This window comes from Oncorhynchus keta, chromosome 2, assembly GCF_023373465.1.
Source record: "Oncorhynchus keta strain PuntledgeMale-10-30-2019 chromosome 2, Oket_V2, whole genome shotgun sequence".
Lineage (NCBI taxonomy): Eukaryota > Metazoa > Chordata > Actinopteri > Salmoniformes > Salmonidae > Oncorhynchus > Oncorhynchus keta.
The window spans coordinates 5,152,763-5,177,524 of record NC_068422.1 but is presented as its reverse complement, the minus strand read 5'-3'; the positions used below and the strand labels follow the sequence as shown (position 1 = coordinate 5,177,524).

The 24,762-nt window shown below is 45.0% G+C and overlaps 1 protein-coding gene across 3 annotated transcripts in view; it reads left to right on the top strand.

Moving 5' to 3' along the window:
- LOC118360950 (centrosomal protein of 170 kDa-like) overlaps window positions 1-24,762 on the top strand; it is a 96,128-nt gene that overhangs the window by 8,812 nt on the left and 62,554 nt on the right. For all 3 annotated transcript variants that reach the window (XM_052470927.1, XM_052470934.1, XM_052470940.1), the window contains 2 exons: window positions 7,627-7,766; window positions 19,048-19,137. In XM_052470927.1, coding sequence (XP_052326887.1) covers window positions 7,635-7,766; window positions 19,048-19,137 — 222 coding nt within the window. In that variant the 5' untranslated portion in view covers window positions 7,627-7,634. The remainder of the gene's footprint in view (window positions 1-7,626; window positions 7,767-19,047; window positions 19,138-24,762) is intronic.

Sequence of the window (24,762 nt, the reverse complement as noted above, 5' to 3'; positions counted from 1 at the left end):
GTCTGGTCTGGCTTGGCCTCATCTGGTATGGTCTGGTCTGGCCTGGCCTCATCTGGTATGACCTGGCCTCATTTGGTATGGTCTGGCCTGGCCTCATCTGGTATGGTCTGGTCTGGCCTGGCCTCATCTGGTATGGTCTGGTCTGGCCTGGCCTCATCTGGTATGGTCTGGTCTGGCCTGGCCTCATCTGGTATGGTCTGGTCTGGCCTGGCCTCATCTGGTATGGTCTGGTCTGGCTTGGCCTCATCTGGTATGGTCTGGTCTGGCCTGGCCTCATCTGGTATGGTCTGGCCTGGCCTCATCTGGTATGGCCTGGTCTGGCTTGGCCTCATCTGGTATGGTCTGGCCTGGCCTCATCTGGTATGGTCTGGCCTGGCCTCATCTGGTATGGTCTGGTCTGGCTTGGCCTCATCTGGTATGGTCTGGTCTGGCCTGGCCTCATCTGGTATGGTCTGGTCTGGCCTGGCCTCATCTGGTATGGTCTGGTCTGGCCTGGCCTCATCTGGTATGGTCTGGTCTGGCCTGGCCTCATCTGGTATGGTCTGGTCTGGCCTGGCCTCATCTGGTATGGTCTGGTCTGGCCTGGCCTCATCTGGTATGGTCTGGTCTGGCCTGGCCTCATCTGGTATGGTCTGGTCTGGCCTGGCCTCATCTGGTATGGTCTGGTCTGGCCTGGCCTCATCTGGTATGGTCTGGCCTGGTCTCATCTGGTATGGTCTGGTCTGGCCTGGCCTCATCTGGTATGGTCTGGTCTGGCCTGGCCTCATCTGGTCTGGTCTGGCCTCATCTGGTCTGGCCTGGCCTCATCTGGTATGGTCTGGCCTGGCCTCATCTGGTATGGTCTGGCCTGGCCTCATCTGGTATGGTCTGGTCTGGCCTGGCCTCATCTGTTATGGTCTGGCCTGGCCTCATCTGGTATGGTCTGGTCTGGCCTGACTGTAAATAATAGTGCAGTCATCTGGGACCAGAATAAGACAGAGTAAGATCCAGTCCTTTTAGTTGTTTATTGCCCTTGGCTGTTGTCTTGCCTCCCTATTCTTTCTGACTGTCGATGCAGCCATGTATCAAAGTAAAGGGCTCTCATAAGTTGACAGGAGGCCACCTTTTACACGACAGCCTTTACTGAAACACCTGCCTCAGCATCTTGGATATATGTGGGAGTGCTTGCACAGATGCATTATTTTGTGTGTGTGTGTGTGTGTGCGCATCTGGCAGTGATAGGTGGTCTGAGTCAGTAGCCCTGGCCTATGATGGGATAAGGAGGCTGAGGGACTGTTGCATCATGTGACCATGGCGCTACTTGGAGGATCCATGGTCACAGGAGAGAAACACATTAGAGACACCCGGAGGAGACCGCTCCATTCATATGTCACTTTCTCTCAGAGGGAGCCTGAAATCTGATTGGTTTAGCGAGGAGGGAATGATTTTCAATGGCTGGAATGAGATCACTATACTACTTACTACACTATACTACACAATTTGTCATGTTGTATTTAGATAAAGTAATGCTATGGCTTAGAAGGGGATTAGCCAAATAGCTGATTATGCTAGATTCGCTTGTGCTTTCTCCAATTATTTTTGTCCTTTCAGGGATGACTTCATTGTCTTGGCTGGTAGGAAGTCTTTCGCAACTCTCAACAGTGTTACCCATTTCCTAGATGACCGTACTCCTTCATTGCACAAAGGAATAACCTCAACCAAATTCCAAAGACTGGTGACATCCAGTGGAAGCGGTAGGAACTGAGAACAACTCCCTAAGAAATATTGTTTCCCAATGAGAAGTCACTGAACAGACCGAGACCTAAAACAAAACATTCTGAACTGTTAGTCCTCAGGGTTTTGCCTGCTACATAAGTTCTGTTATACTCACAGACATCATTCAAACAGTTTAGAAACTTCAGAGTGTTTTCTATCCACATCTACTAATAATATGCATATCTTATATTCTTGGCATGAGTAGCAGGAAGTTGAAATTGGGCACGCTATTTATCCAAAAGTGACAATGCTGACCCCTATACCTTAAGTTAACTACAAATGGTTGATGATATTACTAGATATTATCTAGCGTGTCCTGCGTTCCATATCATCTGACTGAGCATACAAGTATTTAAGTATCTGACTGAGCGGTGGTCGGCAGAAGCAGGCTTGTAAACATTCATTCAAACAGCACTTTCGTGAGTTTTGCCAGCAGCTCTTCATTATGCATCAAGCATTGAGCTGTTTATGACTTCAAGCCTATCAACTCCCGAGATGAGGCTGGTGTAACCGAAGTGAAATGGCTAGCTAGTTAGCGCGCGCTAATAGTGTTTCAAACGTCACTCGCTCTGAGCCTTCTAGTAGTTGTTCCCCTTGCTCTGCATGGGGCCAAAAATACCGATTTCCAATTGTTATGAAAACTTGAAATCGGTCCTAATTAATCGGCCATTCCGATTAATCGATCGACCTGTAGTCCTGACTTTCTGCGGTCATTAACCTCTTACTCCTACCCCCTACTTTTTCGAACTGTGTGTCTGTTAAAAATCGCGCAACATTTCAGCGCCCTGCTGCTCATGCCAGGAATATAGTATATGCATATGATTAGTATGTGTGGATAGAAAACACTCAGCTGTTTATAAAACTGGTTAAATCACTGCTGTGACTATAACAGAACGTGCGTTTTATCGAAAAGTGCAGGAAAATCTGATCACTGAAAATGGAAATAAATATCCATGCGCCACTTCCAGGAATTGTTCAAGAAGAACCAAATTAAATGAGGCCGAGGTTGCAGTACCTACAGCTTCCACACGATGTCTAGAGTCTTGTCATTTGCCTCGGCTTTGATTCTTGGTCAAACCGAATCAAGGGAACCGATTCCCTCCGGTCTCCGACCTGATGTTTTGGTTGAGAAATATTCAGACATTTTTTCCAGACGGACACCTATAGAATTTACATCGCCTCCTGATGAATTGTATCGCTTATTAACGTGTACTAATACCTAAAGTTGCATTACATAAGTATTTCGAAGTGTTTTGTGAAAGTTTATCGTCAACTTTTTTAATTAAAAAAAATAACGTTACGAAACGCTATTTTTTTTCGTTTATTACACAGTCTTCATAGATCGATATCTAGGCTATATATGGACCGATTTAATCGAAAAAAAGACCCAATAGTGATTATGGGACATCTAGGAGTGCCAACAAAGAAGATGGTCAAAGGTAATGAATGTTTTATATTTTATTTGTGCGGTTTGTGTAGCGACGACTATGCTAATTATTTTGTTTACGTCCCCTGCGGGTCTTTTGGGGTGTTACATTCTATCAGATAATAGCTTCTCATGCTTTCGCCGAAAAGCATTTTAAAAATCTGACTTGTTGCCTGGATTCACAACGAGTGTAGCTTTAATTCAATACCCTGCATGTGTATTTTAATGAACGTTTGAGTTTTAACTAATACTATTAGCATTTAGCGTAGCGCATTTGCATTTCCAGAGCTCTAGATGGGACGCCTGCGTGCCAGGTAGGAGCAAGAGGTTAAAACAATGCCCACTCAAAATCAGAAAAGTCGATCTGCTTCACCTTGAACAGAAATGGCACATCACATCGTTGCGAACAACCACCCCACTTTGTGGGGAATATGTCCACTAAACGCAAATCTAAACGGCCATACCTGGAAACAGTCCTTCAGCTTAACTGTCATGCGCTATTAGATTTGGGAGCGACAGTATCGCTCATCTCTCAAACATTGTCCGATGACGTTGACTAAATGTGGAACGATGCGACACTACACTTCGAGGTTTCCCTCAGACTACCTCGCCTCTCACATTGATCATCTGAACCGCCCCCCCTGCCACCAGAGACTCTGGGTTCGCGCCCAGGCTCTGTCGTAACCGGCCGCGACCGGGAGGTCCATGGGGCGACGCACAATTGGCCTAGCGTCGTCCGGGTTATCCTTGTCTCATCGCGCACCAGCGACTCCTGTGGGGGCCGGGCGCAGTGCGCGCTAACCAAGGTTGCCAGGTGCATGGTGTTTCCACCGACACATTGGTGCGGCTGGCTTCCGGGTTGGATACACTCTGTGTTAAGAAGCAGTGTGGCTTGGTTGGGTTGTGTATCGGAGGACGCATAACTTTCAACCTTCGTCTCTCCCGAGCCCGTATGGGAGTTGTAGCGATGAGACAAGATAGTAGCTACTAAAACAATTGGATACCACGAAATTGGGGAGAAAAGGAGGTCAAATAAAAAATAAAATAAAATTTCATATTTCAAAAAAGAGAATCTGGACCTCTGCTACTCGGAGCAGACTTAATGGATCAGTTACTCCCACTGATGGATTGGAAAAATAACCATGTATGGTCACAGGCCACAGTGCCTTCTCCACTGACCACACTGTCGACCTCTAATGCTAGCTGCAATGCCGTAAATCACTAGGGGTATCTGTCGAAAGCACCCATTGGGAAAAAGAGATTTCGAAACCTCTTGGTTCAGAATCCCATCCAAGGAGATATCTTGAAACATTCCATCAGAAAACCTGATTTGACCATTCTTTTCATGATCTCGAGCCAGCAGTCTCTGTGAATGAGCATCTTCCCTCCTCCTTGAAGTCTTGCAATACTGTAGTTGAGATTAACTTCACTTGGCCTTTGGACACTTCCGCAGGCACTGCGGCCGTCTCAGCAAGAAAAACATTGATGCGCAGAGTGTACTCTGCTTCCAATGATACATCTTCTGGTTTGTGGGGGACTGTCACCCCTTACAATGACACTAATGGTGTCATTCCCACAACTGACCCAATGACTCCCACTGGATATATCTACCCATTCACATTCACTTGTAAATAAATACTCACCTTCTTCCTACTCTCCTTGTCCTGGTCTGCTTCTGGGTTCGATTTTGAAAGAACGTGACAACAAGTAATTTTCCCAACAACTTTTTACAGATTATTTTACTGTATCACAATTCCAGTGGGTTAAAAGTTTACATACACTAAGTTGACTGTGCCTCTAAGCAACTTATACAATTCAGAAAATGATGTCTTGGCTTTAGAAGCTTATGATGGGCTAATTGACATTTTTTGAGTCAATTGGATGTGTACCAGTGGATGAATTTCAAGGCCGACCTTCAAACCCAGTGCCTCTTTACTTGACATCATGGGAAAAATCAAAATAAATCAGCCAAGACCTCAGAAAAATAATTGTAGATCTCCACAAGTCTGGTTCATCTTTGGGAGCAATTTCCAAATGTCTGAAGGTACCATGTTCATCTGTACAAACAATAGTACGCAAGTATAAACACAATGGGACCACACAGCCGTCATATCGCTCAGGAAGGAGACAGGTTCTGTCTCCTAGAAATGAATGTACTTTGGTGCGAAAAGTGCAAATCAATCGCAACAAAGGACCCTATGAAGATGCTGGAGGACACAGGTACAAATGTATCTATATCCACAGTAAAACGAGTCCTATATCGACATAACCTGAAAGGCCGCTCAGCAAGGAAGAAGCCACTGCTCCTAAACCGCCATAAAAAAAACAGACTACGGTTTGCAACTGCACATGAGGACAAAGATTGTTGGCCATAATGACCATCGTAATGTTTGGAGGAAAAAGGGGGAGGCTTGCAAGCCAAAGAACACCATCCCAACCGTGAAGCACAGGGGTGGCAGCATCATGTTGTGGGAGTGCTTTGCTGCAGGAGTGACTGGGGAACTTCACAAAATAGATGGCATCATGAGGTAGGAAAATGATGTGGATATATTGATGCAACATCTCAAGATATCAGTCAGGAAGTCAAAGCTTGGTCGCAAATGGTTCTTCCAAATGAACAATGAACCCAAGCATACTTCCAAAGTTGTGGCAAAATGGCGTTAGGACAACAAAGTCAATGTATTGGAGTGGCCATCACAAAGCCCTGACCTCAATCCTATAGAACATTTGTGGGCAGAACTGAAAAATCGTGTGCGAGCAAAGAGTCCTACAAACCTGACTCAGTTACACCAGCTCTGTCAGGTGGCATAGGCCAAAGTCCAACCAACTTATTGTGGGAAGCTTGTGGAAGGCTACCCGAAACGTTTGACCTAAGTTAAACAATTTAAAGGCAACGCTACCAAATATGAATTGAGTGTAACGGCTGTCGTGGGAAGAAGGTGAGGACCAATGCGCAGAGTAGTACGTGTTCATCTTTTTAATAAAGTAAACTGAACACTGAATAACAAAACAACTAAGAAACAACCATGAACAGTTATGTCTTGTGTAGACACACGAAGACTGAAAACAACCACCCACAAAACACAATGGAAAACAGGCTACCTAAATATGGTTCTCAATCAGGGACAACGATTGACAGCTGCCTCTGATTGAGAACCATACCAGGCCAAACACAGAAATAGAAAATAATAGGCAAACTAACTTAGACAACCCACCCAACTCACGCCCTGACCATACTGAAATAAAAGACAAAACAAAGGAACTAAGGTCAGAACGTGACATTGAGTGTATGTAAACACAGTGAGTGTGATAAAAGAAATAAAAGCTGAAATAAATCATTCTCTCTACTATTATTCTGACATTTCACATTCTTAAAATAAAGTGGTGATCCTAATTTACCTAATACAGGGAATTTTTACTAGGATTAAATGTCAGGAATTGTGAAATACTGAGTTTAAATGTATTTGGCTCAGGTGTATGTAAACTTCCGACTTCAACTGTAGGTAAGATAATTTCCTTTTGAATTTCTCATCAAATGTAAAATGTTCCTGTTTTGCTAAATTTAATATAGTGCGTTAGGTCTGCTCTATATACAATTAGCATACCCCCTGAGTCCCTTCCCTGTTTCACACCTGGTAGGTTGGTGGATGGGATTTCCAGCTCTCTGTAACCTATAGTGCAACCAGTGGATCCATCTCCTCTATACCATGTTTCTTGTAGGATGACAATGTCTGTATTTCTGATTTCTTTGGTGAAGTCAAGGTTCCCGCTCTTTAGGCCAAAGGCAGATGGCCTCGGGTATTCCAGGAAGATATAGTGAAGGCTTTGTGTTCCATAAAGTGTAAAATGTTGTTGGTTGTGTGGTTTGGCCTCAGACCAGTAAGTGTTAGCAGAGCCTGCTGAGCATATGGTACATTGCCAATGGCTTGGGATAGTGTAAAAGTGGGGGTTGGGACAGTTTGCCTGCTCACGGCCTGGGCGTATGTGTGAGTTCCATGTTGGGGCCCTCTTTGTGGGAGTGGGCGGCATGGGGTGGGCAGGAGGGGCATAGGTCTGATCTGAGGGGGCCTAAATGAGGTGTGGGCATGGTTGACTTGTGGGGTATTGATTGGTTGGGGTGTGGGTGTCTATTGATCTGTTGCTCCTGTGTGAAGTGTTGGGGCTGCGTTTGAGAGCGGTGTCCTTTAGGGTCCGGGCGAAGGTGGGCACTGCTGCCTTGTACAGGTGTACCTGGTGGTAAAGGCTGTTCAAGTCCAGGGTGGAGTGGTGGGCCAGTTAAACATTTGGTTTTGAGGTACAGTCACGGGAAATACTTGCGTTAACCCGCTGAATGGTAGCAGGGTGGAAGTATTTTTGTGGTAGCAAGGTGGAGATAACCACTTGTGCGTTTGGGAAAGTAGAAGAAGCTTTTTCAATCAATCTCTCTCTCTCTCTCTCTCTCTCAGGATGACATATGGTTGGAGTGAGTAGCGTAGCAGAGATGAGTCTCACATCATGGTTCCTGGTGAGCAGCGGGGGCACTCGTCACCGTCTGCCCCTGGAGATGATCTTCGTCGGCCGAGACGACTGCGAGCTCATGCTGCAGGTGAGCATGGCTCCAATTGATACAACACGTTACAGCATCACATGATACAACACAACCTTATAAAGCATCACATGATACAACACAACCTTATACAGCATCACGATACAACACAACCTTTTACAGCATCACATGATACAACACAACCTTTTACAGCATCACATGATACAACACAACATGACACAAAAAAACATGATACAACACAACATGACACAAAAAAACACGATACAACACAACATGACACAAAAAAACACGATACAACACAACATGACACAAAAAAACATGATACAACACAACATGACACAAAAAAACATGATACAACACAACATGACACAAAAAAACATGATACAACACAACATGACACAAAAAAAACATGATACAACACAACATGACACAAAAAAACATGATACAACACAACATGACACAAAAAAACATGATACAACACAACATGACACAAAAAAACATGATACAACACAACATGACACAAAAAAAACATACAACACAACATGACACAAAAACATGATACAACACAACATGACACAAAAAAACATGATACAACACAACATGACACAAAAAAACATGATACAACACAACATGACACAAAAAAACATGATACAACACAACATGACACAAAAAACATGATACAACACAACATGACACAAAAAACATGATACAACACAACATGACACAAAACATGATACAACACAACACAAAAAAACATGATACAACACAACACAAAAAAACATGATACAACACAACATGACACAAAAAAACATGATACAACACAACATGACACAAAACAACATGATACAACACAACATGACACAAAACAACATGATACAACACAACATGACACAAAAAAAACATGATACAACACAACATGACACAAAAAAACATGATACAACACAAAAAAACATGATACAACACAAAAAAACATGATACAACACAACTTGACACAAAAAAAACATGATACAACACAACATGACACAAAACAACATGATACAACATAACACAACACATGATACAAGACAACATGATACAACACAACTTGACACAAAAAAACATGATACAACACACCAGGACACAAAACATGATACAATACAACACACCATGTTACAGCACAACAGGATACAACAAAGCACAACATCATACAACACAACATCATACAACATGACACAATACAACATGACACAAGACACATGATACAACACAACGTGATACAACACAACCAAACATAACATGACACAAAACAACATAACACAACACAGCACAAAATTATACAACACAACATGACACACCACAACATGAGTTTGAAGGTAGGCCTTGAAATATATCCACAGGTACACCTCCAATTTACTCAAATAGCCTATCAGAAGCTTCTAAAGCCATGGCATCATTTTCTGGAATTTTCCAAGCTTTTTAGAGGCACAGTCAACTTAGTGTATGTAAACTTCTGACCCACTGGAATTGTGATGCAGTGAATTATAATGTCACGGTTTTCATATGGTGAAGGAGAGTCGGACCAAACTGCAGCGTGTCGATTGCGATCCATGTTTATTTAAACAAACGTAAACACGACTAAACATGAACACTACAAAACGAAAAAACAAAAACAGCCTATACTTGTGTCAACTAACATCGAACAAGGACATCAAGACACTCAGGACAATCACCCACAATACAACCAAAGAATATGGTTGCCTAAATATGGTTCCCAATCAGAGACAACGATAAACACCTGCCTCTGATTGAGAACCACTTCAGACAGCCATAGACTCTCCTAGAACACCCCACTAAGCTACAATCCCACTAAGCTACACACCACATACAAAAACCCATGTCACACCCTGGCCTGACCAAATACATAAAGAAAAACACAAAATACTTCGACCAGGGCGTGACATATAAGTGAAATAATCTGTCTGTAAACAATTGTTTTAAAAATGACTTGTGTCATGCACAAAGTAGATGTCCTAATCAACTTGCCAAAACTATAGTTTGTTAACAAGAAATGTGTGGAGTGCTTGAAAAACAAGTTTTAATGACTCCAACATAAGTGTATGTAAACTTCCGACTTCAACTGTATATGGGTGTATGTGTGTGTCTATATATATGTGTGTGTGTGTGTGTGTGTGTGTGTGTGTGTGTGTGTGTGTGTGTGTGTGTGTGTGTGTGTGTGTGTGTGTGTGTGTGTGTGTGTCCGCGCATGCATTTACATTTACATTTACATTTAAGTCATTTAGCAGACGCTCTTATCCAGAGCGACTTACAAATTGGTGCATACACCTTATGACAACCAGTGGAACAGCCACTTGCATCTAAATCTTGTTGGGGGGGGAGAAGGATTACCTACCCTTACTTACCCTATCCTAGGTATTCCTTGAAGAGGTGGGGTTTCAGGTGTCTCCGGAAGGTGGTGATTGACTCCGCTGTCCTGGCGTCGTGAGGGAGTTTGTTCCACCATTGGGGGCCAGAGCAGCGAACAGTTTTGACTGGGCTGAGCGGGAACTGTACTTCCTCAGTGGTAGGGAGGCGAGCAGGCCAGAGGTGGATGAACGCAGTGCCCTTGTTTGGGTGTAGGGCCTGATCAGAGCCTGGAGGTACTGAGGTGCCGTTCCCCTCACAGCTCCGTAGGCGAGCACCATGGTCTTGTAGCGGATGCGAGCTTCAACTGGAAGCCAGTGGAGAGAGCGGAGGAGCGGGGTGACGTGAGAGAACTTGGGAAGGTTGAACACCAGACGGGCTGCGGCGTTCTGGATGAGTTGTAGGGTTTAATGGCACAGGCAGGGAGCCCAGCCAACAGCGAGTTGCAGTAATCAAGACGGGAGATGACAAGTGCCTGGATTAGGACCTGCGCCGCTTCCTGTGTGAGGCAGGGTCGTACTCTGCGGATGTTGTAGAGCATGAACCTACAGGAACGGGACACCGCCTTGATGTTAGTTGAGAACGTCAGGGTGTTGTCCAGGATCACGCCAAGGTTCTTAGCGCTCTGGGAGGAGGACACAATGGAGTTGTCAACCGTGATGGCGAGATCATGGAACGGGCAGTCCTTCCCCGGGAGGAAGAGGAGCTCCGTCTTGCTGAGGTTCAGCTTGAGGTGGTGATCCGTCATCCACACTGATATGTCTGCCAGACATGCAGAGATGCGATTCGCCACCTGGTCATCAGAAGGGGGAAAGGAGAAGATTAATTGTGTGTCGTCTGCATAGCAATGATAGGAGAGACCATGTGAGGTTATGACAGAGCCAAGTGACTTGGTGTATAGCGAGAATAAGAGAGGGCCTAGAACAGAGCCCTGGGGGACACCAGTGGTGAGAGCGCGTGGTGAGGAGACAGATTCTCGCCACGCCACCTGGTAGGAGCGACCTGTCAGGTAGGACGCAATCCAAGCGTGGGCCGCGCCGGAGATGCCCAACTCGGAGAGGGTGGAGAGGAGGATCTGATGGTTCACAGTATCGAAGGCAGCCGATAGGTCTAGAAGGATGAGAGCAGAGGAGAGAGAGTTAGCTTTAGCAGTGCGGAGCGCCTCCGTGATACAGAGAAGAGCAGTCTCAGTTGAATGACTAGTCTTGAAACCTGACTGATTTGGATCAAGAAGGTCATTCTGAGAGAGATAGCGGTAGAGCTGGCCAAGGACGGCACGCTCAAGAGTTTTGGAGAGAAAAGAGAGAAGGGATACTGGTCTGTAGTTGTTGACATCGGAGGGATCGAGTGTAGGTTTTTTCAGAAGGGGTGCAACTCTCGCTCTCTTGAAGACGGGAGGGACGTAGCCAGCGGTCAGGGATGAGTTGATGAGCGAGGTGAGGTAAGGGAGAAGGTCTCCGGAAATGGTCTGGAGAAGAGAGGAGGGGATAGGGTCAAGCGGGCAGGTTGTTGGGCGGCCGGCCGTCACAAGACGCGAGATTTCATCTGGAGAGAGAGGGGAGAAAGAGGTCAGAGCATAGGGTAGGGCAGTGTGAGCAGAACCAGCGGTGTCGTTTGACTTAGCAAACGAGGATCGGATGTCATCGACCTTCTTTTCAAAATGGTTGACGAAGTCATCTGCAGAGAGGGAGGAGGGAGGGGGGAGGATTCAGGAGGGAGGAGAAGGTGGCAAAGAGCTTCCTAGGGTTAGAGGCAGATGCTTGGAACTTAGAATGGTAGAAAGTGGCTTTAGCAGCAGAGACAGAGGAGGAAAATGTAGAGAGGAGGGAGTGAAAGGATGCCAGGTCCGCAGGGAGGCGAGTTTTCCTCATTTCCGCTCGGCTGCCCGGAGCCCTGTTCTGTGAGCTCGCAATGAGTCGTCGAGCCACGGAGCGGGAGGGGAGGACCGAGCCGGCCTGGAGGATAGGGGACATAGGGAGTCAAAGGATGCAGTAAGGGAGGAGAGGAGGGTTGAGGAGGCAGAATCAGGAGATAGGTTGGAGAAAGTTTGAGCAGAGGGAAGAGAAGATAGGATGGAAGAGGAGAGAGTAGCGGGGGAGAGAGAGCGAAGGTTGGGACGGCGCGATACCATCCGAGTAGGGGCAGTGTGGGAAGTGTTGGATGAGAGCGAGAGGGAAAAGGATACAAGGTAGTGGTCGGAGACTTGGAGGGGAGTTGCAATGAGGTTAGTGGAAGAACAGCATCTAGTAAAGATGAGGTCAAGCGTATTGCCTGCCTTGTGAGTAGGGGGGAAGGTGAGAGGGTGAGGTCAAAAGAGGAGAGGAGTGGAAAGAAGGAGGCAGAGAGGAATGAGTCAAAGGTAGACGTGGGGAGGTTAAAGTCGCCCAGAACTGTGAGAGGTGAGCCGTCCTCAGGAAAGGAGCTTATCAAGGCATCAAGCTCATTGATGAACTCTCCAAGGGAACCTGGAGGGCGATAAATGATAAGGATGTTAAGCTTGAAAGGGCTGGTAACTGTGACAGCATGGAATTCAAAGGAGGCAATAGACAGATGGGTAAGGGGAGAAAGAGAGAAAGACCACTTGGGAGAGATGAGGATCCCGGTGCCACCACCCCGCTGACCAGAAGCTCTCGGGGTGTGCGAGAACACGTGGGCGGACGAGGAGAGAGCAGTAGGAGTAGCAGTGTTATCTGTGGTGATCCATGTTTCCGTCAGTGCCAAGAAGTCAAGGGACTGGAGGGAGGCATAGGCTGAGATGAACTCTGCCTTGTTGGCCGCAGATTGGCAGTTCCAGAGGCTACCGGAGACCTGGAACTCCACGTGGGTCGTACGCGCTGGGACCACCAGGTTAGGGTGGTCGCGGCCACGCGGTGTGGAGCGTTTGTATGGTCTGTGCATGTGTGTGATCGAGAAAGTCTCAGACAGAGATGTTTCTAGAAAGTGGGGCAGATACATGTTGAGTTAGGTCCATCCAGACAGGAGGGCTCCTTAAGAAGTAGTGGCTGCTGCATTGCCAAGTGTGGAGCAGAGAATGATGGGTGTGGTGTAGCATGGGTGTGGTGTAGCTGCATATATCATGGAATATCTTTAGGGCTTGATTCAATCCGTATCGTGGAAGATCCGCGGTAATTGCACAAGTGAAATTTAAAGGGAATTCTCCCACGTTCACGGAAACTGTATTGACTGTACATGCTGCATATGTCATCTCATTTGGGACGTTACCTTTCAATTTGAATCTCACTACAGAGTGGATCTTTAGTGCTACGGTTTGAATCTAATTCTTAGACATAGGTTTCAAAGCAACAGCAATGGTAGTAAAACTCATTGTTTAACCTATTGTTTGTATGTCAACCCTTAAAATAGTGTCACAGTACAACTTAAATAGAATATATTAATGTACTTTCCGTGCTCCTTGATGTCAACTCTGAATCTAACTAAATGACACTTTCAAAGCCAACTTAAGTAGTTGATTACTCACTGGTCAGGTTTCTGCCAGGCCCTGGCTCTGTATAACAAAGAGTACATTTATTTTCAAGGAACTGAGTTGCCTGTGTGTGGCAATACTGACAGTGCTTCAGTCCTTAACTCTGAGCCACTAGAAACCCTGACTTCACAGACACTCTTGGAGACACTAATCAAGGAGTCCTCCTCAAACCTCAGTTTGTCCCTGTCTACAAATGAGCCTATAATTAAGCAGCAGGTCATTAATACATCAGCACATCACCAATAGGAGTTAGAAGGTGCCATGCTAAAAGAAAGAAGCAGCTGTTTCTAAAGAACAAGCAGTTCAGAGTGCAGCAACATACTTCTCTCTGGCACTCTGCAGTTTTACTGCTGAAATCAGCAGGGTTCCAAGGAAAGGAACAAGGAGGCTGTTTTTCCAAACAGGGATCCTGTTTTCTAGGTTTTGTCTCTCTGATGACCTGGGGGAAAGAGAGGAGAAGACTGGGTACTTTGTTTAGTGTGAGTCTGCCAACGGAAAATACGCCAAGAGATCCGGGCCATGTGACTGTTTTTACTGGCCTCAGTCTTTTTGGTGTCACATGGGTGTCTCAGGAATGTACGGGTTTAAGAGCCGTTGCATGGATTCCCAACGCAAGGGTATCATACTCAAACCAGGACCACTCCCAACTAGGCCTCTTCTAGTTAATAACAGTCAAATCTGGACCACTCCCAACTAGGCCTCATCTAGTTAATAACAGTCAAATCTGGACCACTACCAACTAGGCCTCATCTAGTTAATAACAGTCAAATCTGGACCACTCACAACTAGGCCTCATCTAGTTAATAACAGTCAAATCTGGACCACTACCAACTAGGCCTCATCTAGTTAATAACAGTCAAATCAGGACCACTCCCAACTAGGCCTCATCTAGTTAATAACAGTCAAATCTGGACCACTCACAACGAGGCCACTTCTAGTTAATAACAGTCAAATCTGGACCACTCACAACGAGGCCACTTCTAGTTAATAACAGTCAAATCTGGACCACTACCAACTAGGCCTCATCTAGTTAATAACAGTCAAATCTGGACCACTCCCAACTAGGCCTCATCTAGTTAATAACAGTCAAATCTGGACCACTCACAACGAGGCCACTTCTAGTTAATAACAGTCAAATCTGGACCACTCACAACGAGGCCACTTCTAGTTAATAACAGTCAAATCTGGACTACTCACAACTAGGCCTCATCTAGTTAATAACAGTCAAATCTGGACTACTCACAACTAGGCCTCATCTAGTTAATAACAGTCAAATCTGGACTACTCCCAACTAGGCCACTTCTAGTTAATAACAGTCAAATCTGGACTACTCCCAACTAGGCCTCATCTAGTTAATAACAGTCAAATCTGGACTACTCACAACTAGGCCTCATCTAGTTAATAACAGTCAAATCTGGACTACTCACAACTAGGCCTCATCTAGTTAATAACAGTCAAATCTGGACTACTCCCAACTAGGCCTCATCTAGTTAATAACAGTCAAATCTGGACCACTCACAACGAGGCCACTTCTAGTTAATAACAGTCAAATCTGGACTACTCACAACTAGGCCTCATCTAGTTAATAACAGTCAAATCTGGACTACTCCCAACTAGGCCTCATCTAGTTAATAACAGTCAAATCTGGACCACTCACAACGAGGCCACTTCTAGTTAATAACAGTCAAATCTGGACTACTCACAACTAGGCCTCATCTAGTTAATAACAGTCAAATCTGGACCACTCACAACGAGGCCACTTCTAGTTAATAACAGTCAAATCTGGACTACTCACAACTAGGCCTCATCTAGTTAATAACAGTTAAATCTGGACTACTCCCAACTAGGCCACTTCTAGTTAATAACAGTCAAATCTGGACCACTCACAACTAGGCCTCATCTAGTTAATAACAGTCAAATCTGGACCACTCACAACGAGGCCACTTCTAGTTAATAACAGTCAAATCTGGACTACTCCCAACTAGGCCACTTCTAGTTAATAACAGTCAAATCTGGACCACTCACAACTAGGCCTCATCTAGTTAATAACAGTCAAATCTGGACCACTCACAACGAGGCCACTTCTAGTTAATAACAGTCAAATCTGGACTACTCCCAACTAGGCCACTTCTAGTTAATAACAGTCAAATCTGGACTACTCCCAACTAGGCCAATTCTAGTTAATAACAGTCAAATCTGGACCACTCCCAACTAGGCCACTTCTAGTTAATAACAGTCAAATCTGGACTACTACCAACTAGGCCTCATCTAGTTAATAACAGTCAAATCTGGACCACTCCCAACTAGGCCACTTCTAGTTAATAACAGTCAAATCTGGACTACTCCCAACTAGGCCACTTCTAGTTAATAACAGTCAAATCTGGACCACTCCCAACTAGGCCACTTCTAGTTAATAACAGTCAAATCTGGACCACTCCCAACTAGGCCACTTCTAGTTAATAACAGTCAAATCTGGACTACTACCAACTAGGCCACTTCTAGTTAATAACAGTCAAATCTGGACCACTCCCAACTAGGCCACTTCTAGTTAATAACAGTCAAATCTGGACTACTCCCAACTAGGCCACTTCTAGTTAATAACAGTCAAATCTGGACCACTCCCAACTAGGCCACTTCTAGTTAATAACAGTCAAATCTGGACCACTCCCAACTAGGCCTCATCTAGTTAATAACAGTCAAATCTGGACCACTCCCAACTAGGCCACTTCTAGTTAATAACAGTCAAATCTGGACTACTCCCAACTAGGCCACTTCTAGTTAATAACAGTCAAATCTGGACCACTCCCAACTAGGCCACTTCTAGTTAATAACAGTCAAATCTGGACTACTCCCAACTAGGCCACTTCTAGTTAATAACAGTCAAATCTGGACTACTCCCAACTAGGCCACTTCTAGTTAATAACAGTCAAATCTGGACCACTCACAACGAGGCCACTTCTAGTTAATAACAGTCAAATCTGGACTACTCCCAACGAGGCCACTTCTAGTTAATAACAGTCAAATCTGGACCACTCACAACTAGGCCTCATCTAGTTAATAACAGTCAAATCTGGACCACTCACAACGAGGCCACTTCTAGTTAATAACAGTCAAATCTGGACCACTCCCAACTAGGCCACTTCTAGTTAATAACAGTCAAATCTGGACTACTCCCAACTAGGCCACTTCTAGTTAATAACAGTCAAATCTGGACCACTCCCAACTAGGCCACTTCTAGTTAATAACAGTCAAATCTGGACCACTCCCAACTAGGCCACTTCTAGTTAATAACAGTCAAATCTGGACCACTCCCAACTAGGCCACTTCTAGTTAATAACAGTCAAATCTGGACCACTCCCAACTAGGCCTCATCTAGTTAATAACAGTCAAATCTGGACCACTCCCAACTAGGCCACTTCTAGTTAATAACAGTCAAATCTGGACCACTCCCAACTAGGCCACTTCTAGTTAATAACAGTCAAATCTGGACCACTCCCAACTAGGCCACTTCTAGTTAATAACAGTCAAATCTGGACCACTCACAACTAGGCCTCATCTAGTTAATAACAGTCAAATCTGGACCACTCCCAACTAGGCCACTTCTAGTTAATAACAGTCAAATCTGGACCACTCCCAACTAGACCACTTCTAGTTAATAACAGTCAAATCTGGACCACTCACAACTAGGCCACTTCTAGTTAATAACAGTCAAATCTGGACCACTCCCAACTAGGCCACTTCTAGTTAATAACAGTCAAATCTGGACCACTCCCAACTAGGCCACTTCTAGTTAATAACAGTCACATCTGGACCACTCCCAACTAGACCACTTCTAGTTAATAACAGTCAAATCTGGACCACTCACAACTAGGCCACTTCTAGTTAATAACAGTCAAATCTGGACCACTCCCAACTAGGCCACTTCTAGTTAATAACAGTCAAATCTGGACCACTCCCAACTAGGCCACTTCTAGTTAATAACAGTCAAATCTGGACCACTCACAACTAGGCCTCATCTAGTTAATAACAGTCAAATCTGGACCACTCCCAACGAGGCCACTTCTAGTTAATAACAGTCAAATCTGGACTACTACCAACTAGGCCTCATCTAGTTAATAACAGTCAAATCTGGACCACTCACAACTAGGCCACTTCTAGTTAATAACAGTCAAATCTGGACCACTCCCAACTAGGCCACTTCTAGTTAATAACAGTCAAATCTGGACCACTCACAACTAGGCCTCATCTAGTTAATAACAGTCAAATCTGGACTACTCCCAACTAGGCCACAGTCAAATCAAAGGGCCATGTTTGTGTTTGAAAGGATTTATTCCATGAAGGCATTCATCTGTCATGCTGTTTCTATAATAGGCTATGCTATCTACAGTAGACTTATGTTAGTGTAAACACTGTTTTATATTTGACACTTATATATGACAACTCATGTTCACCATGAAACGTATTTACTTCAAATCTAGCACTGACATGCATACATGCTTTAGTAGAAGCTCCCTCTCTCTTCATTCTGAATGACGACTTCATGCTTTGAACAGAGAGAGAACATACAAGATTCCTGTATCTCTCTGTGTGGATGTCGTAGCTGTCTGTGTGGATGTCGTAGCTCTCTGTGTGGATGACGCAGCTCTCTGTGTGGATGCCGTAGCTCTCTGTGTGGATGCCGTAGCTCTCTTTGTGATGCTGTAGCTCTCTGAATGGATGCCGAAGCTCTCTGTGTGGATGCCGAAGCTCTCTGTGTGGATGCCAAAGCTCTCTGTGTGGATACCGTAGCTGTCTGTGTGGATGCCGTAGCTCTCTGTGTGGATGCCGTAGCTCTCTGTGTGGATGCCGAAGCTCTCTGTGTGGATGCCGTAGCTCTCTGTGTGGATACCGTAGCTGTCTGTGTGGATGCCGTAGCTCTCTGTGTGGATGCTGTAGCTCTGTGTGGATGCCATAGCTCTCTGTGTGGATGCCAAAGCTCTCTGTGTGGATACCGTAGCTGTCTGTGTGGATGCCGTAGCTCTCTGTGTGGATGCCGTAGCTCTGTGTGGATGCCATAGCTCTCTGTGTGGATGCCGTAGCTCTGTGTGGATGCCATAGCTCTCTGTACTGTCTCTCTTCCTCCCTCTACTTTCCCTACATGTTGTATCTTTCTTGGTGTGTGTGTTTGTGCTTCCATCTCTGTCTGTGAGAGAATTAAACAGGGCCTAACTGCTTTAGGAATGGAAATATAATCTGACTTCAAAGCAGAATTGTGTAAACAATACATGTGATTCCTCCTCCAAACACTGACATTGTCACAATGTTGTTGTTTAAACTTTCATGGACACACTGTTATCATCATGTCAAAAACATTTCAAGTTCATCATTGATGTCAAGTTACCATTCAACAATATGTAACACCATTACTGACTGTGACTGTTGGGTTTGTGTTTACAGTCGCGGAGTGTTGACAAGCAGCATGCGGTCATCAACTATGAGGTGACCAGCGATGAGCACAAAGTCAAGGACCTGGGCAGCCTGAACGGGGTGAGTAAAAGGGGAGGAGAAGACATGTAAAAGGGTCAGAGGTTGTGCTTCATCTTTAGGCCAATCAAATTTGCTCCAGCTTTGACTTGAGAGGAATTGACAGGGCTGAGATAATTACCCCTTTATTCCACACCATTATCTTTTCACGGCAGAGAAAAACCATGTTGAAGTGCTCTTCCTGCCACATGGTGTGTGTGAGTCATGTGTTAGTTGTCCTAGTTCTGCTGATGGCTGTGTAACTTACTCAGTGTTTAGGCTAACCCACTAGCTTGGAACAACTGTGAAGCATTCTCCCAGGCAGGAAGCTGGAGTCATAAGCTCTTCCTCCTGAGTCATGCTTCAGGATTCCTCCCCTGTCGTTCGAGGGCCCATGGCGACAGGAAGTAGCGCTATATCCCATACTGGGCCAATCAGACTGACTGCTGAATGCCCTGCACATCTTACTCATCTTTCTGATGGATCTACATCACATGCTGGGCCAATCAGAGCCTGACTGCTGAATATCCTGCACATCTTACTCATCTTTCTGATGGATCTACATCACATGCTGGGCCAATCAGAGCCTGACTGCTGAATATCCTGCACATCTTACTCATCTTTATGATGGATCTACATCCCATACTGGGCCAATCAGAACTTGACTACTGAATGCCCTGCACATCTTACTTATCTTGACCAAGATGGCGTAGCAGTAGGACGTGTGTGTTTGTCTTTGTTTTATCCCATGTCTTATCCCGTGTAAATAGCCATAATTAACCAGTCTTTTTCGCATATAGCTTAATCTCACTTTCTGTCAACAAACAAAATATACTTTCCTGCAACCCACCTAACCCAATGTGGTACGGAGCTGCTATTTTTATTACTTATAACTGGAACTTCCATCAGGAGCTAGCCAGCTAACTAGTTACTAGTCTTTGTGAGCCACGGCTAGTGGTCTTCACCTTTTTCTCGGTCACCAAGCCAGCCTTAGCTCGGACAACACCTGCCATTCTCTACAGTGCGATATCAACACAGAGCATATCGGACTGCTTCTCTCTACCACATCGCCGGATTCCTGCCACTCTGGATCATTACACCGGATCATCGCAGCTAGCTAGCTGCAAACGAGTGGCTACTGTTAGCTAACGCCTCTGTCCAGAAGCAAGCACCAGCTAGCCTTGAGATAGCCTCGAGCTAGGCCCATATACCAGCTAATTCTAGGGCTACAATATCCCCTTTGCCAATTGGCCTGGACCCTTTGTCGACACGGAGCCCCGCCAATCCATCACGACTGGACTGCCGAGGTGATCGTCCGATGTGGTCTCAACAGGCTATTCTGTTATGTTGCCGAAGAACCATCTACTCGCCCCGGCCCGCTAGCTTTTCTGAACGCTGTGTCCCCTGCTCGCCTAGCGCAGTAGTGACTACTGAACAGCACCCCGACTCACTTACTGCTGCTCTTTTGACCCCATGATCACTCAGCTACACAGCTGATGCCCCCTGGACTGTTTCAATAACACAGTACCTCATTTTGTTTACCTGTCAGCCCCAGCCTCGAACTCAGGTCCTGTATGTACCTACCTGACCCGCTCTGCTCATTCATCGCCATTTACCCGTTGTTGTCTTAGCTCTCCTGATCAACACCTGTGATTGCTTTATACCTCTCTCTTATGTCAATATGCCTTGTCTACTGCTGTCTTGGCCAGTTCTTATTGTTTTATTTCACTGTAGAGCCCTCAGTCCCTCTCAAAATGCCTTAGATAGCTCTTTCGTCCCACCCCACGCACATGCAGAGGCCTCACCTGGCTTAACTGGTGCCTCCAGAGACAAAACCTCTCTCATTGTCAATTAACGCCTGGGTTTATTTACACTGTACTCACATCCTACCGTATCATTGTCTGCACATTATGCCCTGAATCTATTCTACCACGCCCATAATTCTGCTCCTTTTATTCCCTCTCCCCAACGCTCTAGATGACCAGTTCTTATAGCCTTTAGCCGTACCCTTATCCCCCCAGTTCCACTCCTATTCCCCAATTGCTATCATTTGTGGACTTGGTTTCATTCATGTTAACATCAGAAGCCTCCTCCATAAGTTTTTTTTATTCACTGCTTTAGCAAACTCCGCCAAGCCTGATGTCCTAACCGTGTCTCAATCCGGGCTTAGGAAGGCCACAAAAATTCTGAAATTTCCATCCCCAACTGCAACATTTTCCACCAAGATAGAACTGCCAACGGGGGTGGAGTTGCAATCTACTGCAGAGACAGCTTGCAAAGTTATGTCATGCTTTCCAGGTCTGTGCCCAAACAGTTCAAGCTTTAGAAATTTGCATCCTGTAGCACAAACTCCAAAAAGTTCTGGGACACTGTAAAGTCCATGGGGAATAAGAGCACCTCCTCCCAGCTGCCCACTGCACTGAGGCTAGGAAACACTGTCACCACCGATAAATCTACGATAATCGAGAACTTCAAAAATAATATTTCTACAGCTGGCCATGCTTTACACCTGGCTACCACTACCCCGGTCAACAGCTCCGCAACCCCCACAGAAACTTGCCCAATCTTCTCCCATTTCCAGATAGCTGGTGTTCTGAAATAGCTGCAAAATCTGGTACCCCTACAATCTTACATTTATTTAACTAGGCAAGTCAGTTAAGAACAAATTCCTATTTTCAATGTCAGCCTAGGAACAGTGGGTTAACTGCCTTGTTCAGGAGCAGAACAACCATTTTTTACCTTTTCAGCTCAGGGATTTGATCTTGCAACCTTCTGGTTGCTAGTCCAACGCTCTAACCACTATGCTACCTGCCGCCCCACAAATCAGCTGTGCTAGACAATCTGGACCCTCTCTTTCTAAACAATTATCCACCGCAATTGTTGTAACCCCTATTACTAGCCTGTTCAACCTCTCGTTCATATCGTCTGAGATCCCTGACGGTTAGAAAAATGTTGCGGCCATCCCCCTCTTCAAACGGGGAGACACTCTAGACCCATACTGTTACAGACCTATATCTATCTTACCTTGCCTATCTAAAGTCTTCGAAAGCCAAGTTAACAAACAAATCACTGACCATTTCAAATCCCACCGTACCTTCTCCGCTGTGCAATCTGATTTCCAAGATGGTCATAGGTGCACCTCAGCCACGCTCAAGGTCCTAAGCGATATCATAATCGCCATCGATAAAAGACGTCTTCATTGACCTGGCCAAGGTTTTTGACTCTGTCATTCACCGCATTCTTATCGGCAGACTTAACAGCCTTGTTTTCTGAAATGACTGCCTCGCCTGGTTCACCAACTACTTCTCAGATAGAGTTCAGTGTGTCAAATCAGAGGGCCTGTTGTCCGGACCTCTGACAGTCTCTATGGGGGTACCGCAGGGTTAAATTCACCGACTCTTTTCTCTGTATACATCAATGATGTTGCTCTTGCTGCTGGTGATTCTCTGATCCACTTATCCGCAGACGACACCATTCTGTATACTTCTGGCCCTTCTTTGAACACTATGTTAACAAACCTCCAGATTGGCTTCAATGCCATACAACACTCCTTCCGTGGCCTCCAACTGCTCTTAATTGCAAGTAAAACTAAATGCATGCTCTTCAAACAATCGCTGCCTGCACCTGCCTGCCCGACTAGCATCACTACTCTGGACGGCTCTGACTTAGAATGTGTGGACAACTACAAATACCTAGTTGTCTGGTGGGACTGTAAACTCTCTTTCCAGACTCTCATTAACCATCTCCAATCCAAAATTAAATCTAGAGTCGGCTTCCTATTTCGCAACAAGGCATCCTTCACTCAGGCTGCCAAACTTTTCCTATTAAAACGAACTAACCTAACCATCCTTGACTTCGGCAATGTAATTTATAAAATAGCCTCCAACACTCTACTCAGCAAATTGGATGTAATTGGATCACAGTGCCATCAGTTTTGTCACCAAAGCCCCATATACTTGTAACGATTGTTGTAGGTGGAAGGAGAGAACCAAGGTGCAGCGTGGTAAGTGTTCATGTTGTAAATTTAATCAAAACTAAACACTAAACAAAATAACCACGACGAATAACAAGAACGAAACAGTTCTGTCAGGTGATACACACAAAACAGAAATCAACTACCCACAACTCAAGGGCCAAACCAGGCTGCCTAAGTATGGTTCTCAATCAGATACAACGATTGACAGCTGCCTCTGATTGGGAACCATACCAGGCCAAACACATAGAAATACAAACATAGAACAAACATAGAATACCCACCCACATCACTCCCTGACCAAACTAAAAATAGAAACATACAAAGCAATCTACGGTCAGGGCGTGACAATACTACCCATCACTACGACCTGTATGCTCTCGTTGTTTGTCCCTCGCTTCATATTCGTCGTCAAACCCACTGGCTCCAGGTCATTTATATGTCTTTGCTAGGTAAAGCCCCACCTTATGTCAGATCACTGGTCACCATAGCAGCACCCACCCGTAGCACGCGCTCCAGCAGGTATTTTTCACTGGTCATCCCCAAAGCCAGCTCCTCGTTTGGCTGCCTTTCCTTACAGTTCTGGGCTGCCAATGACTGGAACGAATTGCAAAAATCACTGAAGCTGGAGTGTTATATCTCCCTCACTAACTTTAAGCATCAGCTGTCTGAGCATCACCGATCATTGCACCTGTACATAGCCCATCTGTAAATATCCCACCCAACTACCTCATTCACATGTTGTTATTTTTTATATTTTTTGCTCCTTTGCATCCCAGTATCTCTGCTTGCGCATTCATCTTCTGCACATCTATCGCTCCAGTGTTTAATTGCTAAATTGTAATTATTTCGCCAATTCTGCCTTTTTATTGCCTTCCCTCCCTTATCTTACCTAATTTGCACACACTGTATATAGATGTTTCTATTGTGTTATTGACTGTATGTTTGTTTACTCCATGTGTAACTCTGTGTTGTTTGTGTCACACTGCTATGCTTTATCTTGGCCAGGTCACAGTTGTAAATGAGACCTTGTTCTCAACTGGTCTACCTGGTTAAATAAAGGTGAAATAAAAAAATTCAAAATAAATCTTAGAATGAATCTACATCACATGCTGGGCCAATCAGGAAGTGACTACTGAATGCCCTGCACATCTTACTCATCTTTAGGATGGATCTACATCACATGCTGGGTCAATCAGAGCCTGACTACTGAATGCCCTGCACATCTTACTCATCTTGAGGATAAATTTTGATTCATAAGAGAAGTCAACAGTGTATGTTCAATCTATTTGTCCAAGACTCTGTTTTGATAAATCCTGATAGCAACCACAGCTAGCCGACAGTCATAACTGTATCTTCTAATTAGACACTGCACCCACCTCTCAGCTAACACTTATATTACCCAATGTAACCGTTCTTCTCTTTTAGAGTGACTTTAAACTGGACTTGTGACTATAAAAAAGTTTGATTTTTATTTCTATGCTCTCCATGAAGGACCCAGGTAGATGAAAGTACCTCTTGTCCCTTTCATCAAGTTCTGTCACACTATTAGAGTTCAGACAGAGACCGGCACAGAGTCAGGAAACTTCGCTGGCAGTGATGATTGAAAATGCTTGTTCAGTGAGGCCAGAGCTGCCAATGTTTTCCTTGCCCCGCTCTGCACCCCATCATCAGAC